This window comes from Petromyzon marinus, unplaced genomic scaffold (assembly GCF_048934315.1).
Source record: "Petromyzon marinus isolate PM22_M1 ecotype Great Lakes invasive population unplaced genomic scaffold, UKy_Petmar_22M1.pri1.0 PM_G_Scaffold_49, whole genome shotgun sequence".
Classification (NCBI taxonomy): Eukaryota; Metazoa; Chordata; class Hyperoartia; order Petromyzontiformes; family Petromyzontidae; genus Petromyzon; species Petromyzon marinus.
In genome coordinates this window covers 1,035,104-1,044,755 of record NW_027423001.1, presented here as the reverse complement: position 1 = coordinate 1,044,755, position 9,652 = coordinate 1,035,104, and the positions used below count along the sequence as shown (strand labels likewise).

At 45.6% G+C, this 9,652-nt stretch overlaps 1 protein-coding gene across 1 annotated transcript; it reads left to right on the top strand.

The window, feature by feature from the left end:
- Positions 1 to 5,598: 5,598 nt before the first annotated feature.
- On the top strand, positions 5,599 to 9,193 carry LOC142917401 (uncharacterized). The gene is made up of 2 exons (XM_076062051.1): positions 5,599 to 6,277; positions 6,434 to 9,193. The coding sequence occupies exons 1-2, from the start codon at positions 5,840 to 5,842 to the stop codon at positions 7,646 to 7,648; spliced, it is 1,653 nt and encodes a 550-aa protein (XP_075918166.1). The 5' UTR covers positions 5,599 to 5,839; the 3' UTR covers positions 7,649 to 9,193.
- The last annotated feature ends 459 nt before the right edge of the window (positions 9,194 to 9,652 follow it).

Genomic DNA, 9,652 nt, shown 5'->3' with positions numbered 1-9,652 from the left:
AGTCGACAATGCGACCAGCGTGCATACGGCACGGATCGTACTGGAAATTTGACACGACACCAGAGAACTCACACAGGAGAGAAACCCTTCAAGTGCACTGTGTGTGACAAGGCATTTTCAGATTCATCTGCTCTTAAAATTCACCAAAGAACACACACGGGAGAGAAACCCTTCAGGTGCAGTGTGTGTGGAAAGGCATTTGCACAGTCATTTGCTCTTAAAAAACACCAGAGAACACACACGGGAGAGAAACCCTTCAAGTGCAGTGTGTGTGTGAAGACATTTTCAGATTCATTTGTTCTTAAAACCCACCAGAGAACACACACGGGAGAGAAACCCTTCAAGTGCAGTGTGTGTGGGAAGGCATTTCCAGATTCATCTAATATTAAAAAACACCAGAGAACACACACGGGAGAGAAACCCTTCAAGTGCAGTGTGTGTGGGACGGCATTTTCGTGGTCATCTGCTCTTAAAATACACCAGAGAACACACACGGGAGAGAAACCCTTCAAGTGCACTGTGTGTGGGAAGAAATTTTCAGATTTATCTTCTCTTAAAAAACACCAGAGAACACACACGGGAGAGAAACCCTTCAAATGCAGTGTGTGTGGGAAGGCATTTTCAGATTCATCTCATCTTCAAAGACACCAGAGAACACACACGGGAGAGAAACCCTTCAAGTGCAGTGTTTGTGGGAAGGCATTTTCATGGTCATGTGCTCTTAAAACACACCAGAGAACACACACGGGAGAGAAACCATTCAGGTGCAGTGTGTGTGGGAAGACATTTTCAGATTCATCTACTCTTAAAAAACACCAGAAAACACACACGGGAGAGAAACCCTTCAGGTGCAGTGTGTGTGGGAAGACATTTCCATATTCATCTAATCTTCAAAGACACCAGAGAACACACTGGAGAGAAACCCTTCAAGTGCAGTGTGTGTGGGAAGGCATTTGCAGATTCATCAAATCTTCAAGTACACCAGAGAACACACATGGGTGAGAAACCCTTCAAGTGCAGTGTGTGTGGGAAGGCATTTGCACATTCATCAAATCTTCAAGTACACCAGAGAACACAGAAGCATCAGAAGATCCGCAAGGAGTGGAGTCTGAAATCAGCTTGTGAAAGTCAAAGTGCCACAATAAGCCCATCCCTCATGAAACACGAACCGGAAGAAAATCCCAGCTTGGACACTTTTGAAGGTATCGAGGTGAAATATGAAGAGGTGAAGGTGAAATATGAAGAGGTGATGGTGAAGAGCGAAGACGTGAAGGTAAAATGTGAAGGTGAAGATTCAACTCCAAAATGGGATCTTCACATCGTGAAGCAGGAGGAGAATTCTGACTGAGGCAGAGCGAGGCAACTCCCAGCAGTTTGTGGAAGTGGAGGTGTGGGTGGACTTCCTTCGAGACAATACAAAGTCAAGTGGAGACCCGGTAGATGTGTAAGCCTGAGACGATGTCGCTCCAATAGATGCACCTTTGTCACAGGCCTTTAATGACAGTAACGTGAAGTTGGACACTCCTAGGTTCAACCTGCAGAGTAAGAGCGGCCAGTCTTTGTGGACCTGTGGGTTGGGTAGATCTCTAACCAGATGCTAGAGACAAGCTCCCAACCATTCACTATGTTATAATATTTGCATTTACACAGTGCTTGCTTAACTGCCTCAGCAACTCGGAGTTGTGTGTCGTACCTCGTCTGAAACACTCGAAGAGCATCCCCAAGTAGCAGCTGCCCCTGTGTGGCACAAGGTGGTGGCCCTGCACCGGCCTGCATGTGGAAAAGAGCCTGTCAGTAGGGGGCGATGATTGATGCGTCATCTCAGTTGTGTAGTTTGTAGGCAATCTTGATTCGAAGCTTTCGTGACTGCAGGAATCCACACTCTTGAGTTCTTTCGGTAAAGTCACCACGTAGTAGAAACAACAGATCACGGCGTTTAGATCACAACACAAGCAATCGTCATCAGGTGGGACAACCACAGCAAGAGAAACTGCTGAAGTAGTAGGCGCCTACTCCAGCAGTTTCCTCTTATTGCTGCTGTGCTTGTCCCACCTGATGACGATTGCTTGTGTTGCCATCGAAACGCCGTGATCTATTATTTGTAGTGTATTTAGAATTTGCTACATTTTGACCCAGGCGCCAGCATGCAACGGCCTACTCGTTTTGAATGACGCAACAATAGTACGTTGTACATTCACTGTTAAGCAGACGGTGCGTATTTGTAAAATTACTTCTTGTTAATACGATGTAACGTGATGCAGTCAATTTTGCTGCAGTAATTCAATGTTGTTAATATGCCCGTCAATGATTTAGAATGAATACTTGTCTGATTGTGCGCGTGCATGTAACATTTTGTCTGAGGGTCAAACATTGAATAAGTGATGTTAGGACAAAGTGTGTGTGTTTTTTGGAAGTAACCTGTACAGAGAACTCAGGTGAGACCCGTTGTTCTTGTGATACAGGTCACAGGGTACTTTTGTGTTTCACAAAGCATCTGCCTCTGGAGCAACTCATTGTCTTTGAAATAGGTAGCATGCTCGGATCATTCATCAGTTACAAGGCATACCACTTGAAAGTTACATGTATAGGAGGAGGTACATTCTCTACAACACGAATTGTAGTTTTGTCTTGTTGACGTAGATTTTGTCTAACTGGGACTAGAATTGTTCCTTGCTGATTCACGTCTGGATGTTCGTTACCTATCGGTTGAAGCAAACCCCACTGCTGTTGTTGAGACGCTGTGCACCAATGAGGGTCCAACACATTGACGGCCTTCAGGCCAGGAAAGTCACAACATTTGCACACGAATGACGCATTCACGCAAGCACCCCATGCTCCGTTTTGAAGTTTTAAAATGAAACATCTTTGAATTGTGTTGTGTTTTGAATTAGATGATTTTATTTCTTCATTAAAAGCTTGTATCAATTTACATCTGGAAGACTTCATTGAAAAGGACATTTAGTGTGAATTTTCTCTCGTCTTTAAGTAGATGGCCTTGCCGGGGGTTCGGTTGGATGCGGACACACACTGTGTACACACACACTGTACACACACACAGTGTACACACAGTGTATACACAGTGTACACACACACAATGTATACACAGTGTACACACACAGTGTACACACACACAGTGTACACACACACAGTATACACAGTGTACACACACAGTGTACACACACAGTGTACACACACAGTGTATACACAATAATGTCCACGTTGTTGTAGCTGAGCCCACGCACCCAAGGGAGGGAGCAATGGAAAATTAATCTAAATCAACTTAAACTCCAACCCCGCTCTGTGACGTCACCACTCAGCATTACTTCATCGGTGTGAAACGCCAGGGGGAGGTGTACCTCGCTAGTGACGTCATGTCACCAAGTTATTCCACCGCGCTCTTGAACGTGACGTCACGTACGCTGGGGTCATTGCCGATATCGTTCCAGTGCCAATCCTTATTTGGGCAAAGCCACGCCCAGTGACTGGCGGCTCATTAACATAATGCATTCGTTAAAGCCGTCGCGAGTTTGTTGCGACGGGTTCAGCACTCACGACATATTGGTGGAATATTAACATAATTTATTCATTCTCTAATTTATTTAGTTACAGAGACGCTCATTGTGGGAGGAGCGTGTCTCGTATCTCGGATGTGACGTCATGTCACCTGCTGCTGCGTGACGTCACGAGGTAACAGGAAGCTATCGCTTCCTGCACTGAAATCCGAGGTGAGAAATTCTCATTGCGATTGTGGTTGTCGTGGTGGTTGTTGTTGTTTACCAAGGTAGAGCCTCGCTCTCTCTCGTAGGGATGTCAGTTGAGTAGCAGCGAGCATGGGAATCGATGTCCAGGTTGGAACTTTACAACGCGGGGCCTAGCCACGCGGGGCCTTGCCTCCTGCCCTCGCCTGATTGCGTTTACTTTAATTATCTCGCTTAAGTTTAATTTGTCTTCACCCGGCTCGCCACTTTGTAACTTTGTTTTATTGTCAATATTCACGCAGTTTTTATTTTCGTTCTTTTGTTAGCAGGCCAAGCCCGCTTGAGCTGCTATACCGCTCTTGTTATCAGAAGCGACCTGCCCACAACAACACAAGGTGGGGCTTTGTCAACGTGTGTGAATGTTTTGACTTTAAACTTTGGTGACTGCAGGAATTAATATTCTTGGTTCTTTCGGTAAAGTCAAGTAGATAGAAAATAAAATAACAGATAATAATTTTTCTTTTTTACAATGAAGCAAAAAACCCCACAACGTTTCTATGGCAACATTAATGTTGAAGATGCTTACAGGAATATTTATGACATTTGCCCTCTCATTGCGTGCCATGACAGTGCTGTTTGCACAGTCACACATAGTCACTGTAAGATGTTTCTCTTGGTCGTGTTTTTGTTTTGTTGCTTGTTGTGGTTGCACCCGATTCAAGAGCCGAATGGCTCACGGGACTATAACCAAAATAAATCAAACTGAAAATCTATAAACTGAAACCGCGTGATGAATTTGGGAAAGTTTTTCACTGCATCTCCAAATATATATAAAAGGCAAAGTTGTGATTGTGTGTGTTTCTGTTCAAAATGTTTAGCGTACTTCCCGACATGCAACAAACTGGAAATTTGCCATGTGGGTACTTTCCAGACTGTACACCGTGCAAGCAATATACAAATACACTTTTGTGTTTTATTGGGGGGGGAGGGGAGCTCAATAATGTATAGATTTTTTGCACGGCAAGTGAGCTGTGACGTCAAATCTGTCACGCGACCCTCGCATGTGGAAGAGTAACGCATTGTAGTGTAGCGGTTAGCGTTGTCTGTGTGTGTGTCTGTGTGTATCTGTGTGTGTCTGTGTGTGTGTCTGTGTGTATCTGTGTGTGTCTGTGTGTGTGTCTGTGTGTGTCTGTGTGTGTGTGTCTGTGTGTGTCTGTGTATCTGTGTGTGTGTGCCTGTGTGTGTGTGTCTGTGTGTGTGTGTCTGTGTGTGTGTGGGGAGCGATAGCGTAGCGGTTAGCGCGCTGCGCTATGAACCTGGCGACCCGGGTTCGATTCCCGCTCACGGCCAACACCAGTGACGATTATCTGAACCGGTCCCGGGCCTCCCCTAGGTCGACTCAGCCTCAAATGAGTACCTGGTGCGGTGTGTAAACATCGTCACTAGGGAGACAAAGGCGGTCGGGCGTGGTGCTGGCCACCCACCCCCTCGTGTACCGTTCCGGCCTTCATAGGTGCTCGCTAACCGCACTTGCCCCTACAGTCTGTTAAGGCTATACGGGGGATCTTTGTCTCTTTGTGTGTCTGTGTGTGGAAGAGTAACGCATTGTAGTGTAGCGGTTAGCGTTGTCTGTGTGTGTGTGTGTGTGTCTGTGTGTGTCTGTGTTTGTGTCTGTGTGTGTGTGGAAGCGTAATGCATTGTAGTGTAGCGGTTAGCGTTGTCTGTGTGTGTGTATCTGTGTGTGTCTGTGTGTGTCTGTGTGCATGTGGAAGTGTAACGCATTGCAGTGTAGCGGTTAGCGCTACGCCGCACTACGAACCCGGTGACCTGAGTTCGATTGCCGCTCACGGCCACCACCGGCGACGATTATTTGAACCGCTTCTGGGCCTCCCCTAGGTCGACTCATCCTCAAACGAGTAACTGCTGTGGTGTGAACATCGCCACTGGGGAGACAAAGGCGGCCGGACGTGGTGGATCCAAGTCCCGGGCGAAGCCGGGTAGTACTGCTAGTCATGAATACATGAATGAATATAGACGTGTAAGTCACGTGTGACTGTATATATTCATTCTTCCATGGTTCGATACTGACGTGTAGATGGTGTGGATATTCTTATTTTCTGTGTGCAGCTGACGCTGGTCTGATGGAGCAAAGGCAGTCAGCACAGAAGCTCGGTACGACAAGTCAACAATGCGACCAGCGTGCATACGGCACGGATCGGACTGGAAATTTGACACAGCACCAGAGAACTCACACAGGAGAGAAACCCTTCAAGTGCACTGTGTGTGGGAAGCCATTTTCAGATTCATCGACTCTTAAAAATCACCAGAGAACACACACGGGAGAGAAACCCTTCAAGTGCACTGTGTGTGGGAAGAAATTTTCAGATTCATTTGCTCTTAAAACACACCAGAGAACACACACGGGAGAGAAACCCTTCAGGTGCAGTGTGTGTGGGAAGACATTTTCATGGTCATCCGCTCTTAAAACACACCAGAGAACACACACGGGAGAGAAACCCTTCAAGTGCAGTGTGTGTGGGAAGACATTTTCAGATTCATCTACTCTTAAAAGACATCAGAGAACACACACGGGAGAGAAACCCTTCAAGTGCACTGTGTGTGGGAAGACATTTTCAGATTCATCTACTCTTAAAAAACCCCAGAGAACACACACGGGAGAGAAACCCTTCAGGTGCAGTGTGTGTCGGAAGACATTTTCAGGTTCATTTGATCTTAAAACACACCAGAGAACACACACGGGAGAGAAACCCTTCAAGTGCAGTGTGTGTGGGAAGGCATTTTCAGATTCATCTCATCTTCAAAGACACCAGAGAACACACACGGGAGAGAAACCCTTCAAGTGCAGTGTGTGTGGGAAGACATTTTCAGATTCATTTGCTCTTAAAACACACCAGAGAACACACACGGGAGAGAAACCCTTCAAGTGCAGTGTGTGTGGGATGGCATTTTCATGGTCATCAGCTCTTAAAGCACACCAGAGAACACACACGAGAGAGAAACCTTTCAAGTGCACTGTGTGTGGGAAGACATTTTCAGATTCATCTAATCTTCAAAGACACCAGAGAACACACACGGGAGAGAAACCCTTCAAGTGCAGTGTGTGTGGGAAGGCATTTTCACAGTCATCTGCTCTTAAAACACACCAGAGAACACACATGGGAGAGAAACCCTTCAGGTGCACTCTGTGTGGGAAGGCATTTTCAGATTCATCTCATCTTCAAAGACACCAGAGAACACACACGGGAGAGAAACCCTTCAAGTGCAGTGTGTGTGGGAAGACATTTTCAGATTCATTTGCTCTTAAAACACACCAGAGAACTCACACAGGAGAAAAACCCTTCAAGTGCACTGTGTGTGGGAAGACATTTTCAGATTCATCTACTCTTAAAAAACACCAGAGAACACACACGGGAGAGAAACCCTTCAGGTGCAGTGTGTGTGGGAAGGCATTTTCAGATTCATCTACTCTTAAAACACACCAGAGGACACACACGGGAGAGAAACCCTTCAAGTGCAGTGTGTGTGGGAAGGCATTTTCACGGTCATCTGCTCTTAAAAAACACCAGAGAACACATATGGGAGAGAAACCCTTCAAGTGCAGTGTGTGCGGGAAGGCATTTGCACATTCATTAAATCTTCAAGTACACCAGAGAACGCACAAGCATCAGAAGATCCACAAGGAGTGGAGTCTGAAATCTGCTTGTGAAAGTCAAAGTGCCGCAATGAGCCCATCCCTCATGAAACACGAACCGGACGAAAATCCCAGCTTGGACACTTTTAAAGGTATCGAGGTGAAATATGAAGAGGTGATGGTGAAATGTGAAGAGGTGATGGTGACGAGCGAAGAAGTGAAAGTGAAATGTGAAGATGAAGATTCAACTCCAAAATGGGACCTTCACATCGTAAAGCAGGAGGAGAATTCTGACTGAGTCAGAGTGAGGCAACTCCCAGCAGTTTGTGGAAGTGGAGGTGTGGGTGGACTTACTCCAAGACAATACAAAGTCAAGTGGAGACCCGGTAGATGTGTAAGCTTGAGATGATGTCGCTCCAATAGATGCACCTTTGTCACAGGCCTTTAATGACAAGAATGTGAAGTTGAACATCAGTTCCTAGTTCAACCTGCAGAGTAAAGAGTGGCCAGTCTTTGTGGGCCCGTGGGTTGGGTAGATCTCTAACCAGGAGCAAGAGCCAATAAGCGCCCAAGCATTCACTATGTTATAATAATTGCTTTTACACGGTGCTTGTTTAATCGCCTCGGCAACTCGGAGTTTTGTGTCGTACCTCGTCTGAAACACTCGAAGAGCATCCCCAAGTAGCAGCTGCCCCTGTGTGGCACAAGGTGGTGGCCCTGCACCAGCCTGCATGTGGACAAGAGCCTGTCAGTAGGGGGCGATGATTGATGCGTCATCTCAGTTGTGTAGTTTGTAGGCAATCTTGATTCGAAACTTTCGTGACAGCAGGAATCCACACTCTTGAATTCTTTCACTAAAGTCACCACGTAGTAGAAACATAACAGATCACGGCGTTTAGATCACAACACAAGCAATCGTCATCAGGTGGGACAACCACAGCAAGAGAAACTGCTAAAGTAGTAGGCGCCTACTCCAGCAGTTTCTTCTTCTTGCTGCTGTGCTTGTCCCACCTGATGACGATTGCTTGTGTTGCCATCGAAGTGCCGTGATCTATTTGTAGCGTAATGGTTTGAATTTGCTACATTTTGACCCAGGCGCCAGCATGCAACGGCCTGCTCGTTTTGAATGACGCAACAATAGTACGTTGTACATGCACGGTTAAGCAGACGGTGCGTATTTGTAAAATAACTTCTTGTTAATACGATGTAACGTGATGCAGTCAATTTCGCTGCAGAAATTCTATTTTGTTAATATGCCTGTCAATGATTTAGAATGAATACCGTGTCTGATTGTGCGCGTACATGTAACATTTTGTCTGAGGGTCAAACATTGAATAAGTGATGTTAGGACAAAGTGTGTGTGTGTTTGGAAGTAACCTGTACAGAGAACTCAGGTGAGACCCGTTGTTCTTGTGATACAGGTCAAAGGGTACTTGTGTGTTTCACGAAGCGTCTGCCTCTGGAGCAACTCATCGTCTTTGAAATAGGAAGCACGCTCGGATCATTAATCAGTTACAAGGCATACCACTTACAAGTTACACGTATAGGAGGAGGTACATTCTCTACAACACGAATTGTAGTTTTGTCTTGCGTGTTGACGTAGATTTTGTCTAACTAGGGCTAGAAATGGTCCTTGCTGATTCACGTCTGGATGTTCGTTACCTATCGGTTGAAGCAAACCCCACTGCTGTTGTTGAGACGCTGTGCACCATTTAATGGTCCAACACATTGACGGCCTTCAGGCCAGGAAAGTCACAACATTTGCACACGAAGGACGCATTCACGCAAGTACCCCATGCTCCGTTTTGAAGTTTTAAAATGAAACATCTTTGAATTGTGTTGTGTTTTGATTTAGATGATTTTATTTCTTCATTAAAAGCTTGTTTCCATTTACATCTGGAATACTTCATTGAAAAGGACATTTCGTGTGAATTTTCTCTCGTCATTAAGTAGATGGCCTTGCCGGGGGTTCGGTTCAATGCGGACACACACAGTGTACACACACACAGTGTATACACACAGTGTACACACACACAGTGTACACAAACACAATGTACACACAGTGTACACACACAGTGTACACACACACTGTACACACACAGTGTATACACACAATGTACACACAGTGTACACACACAATGTACACAGTGTACACACACAGTTTATACACACAGTGTACACACACAGTGTATACAGTGTACACAAACAGTACACACACAGTGTACACACAGTGTACATACAGTATATACACAGTGTACACACACAGGGTACACACACAGTGTATATATACACACAGTGTACA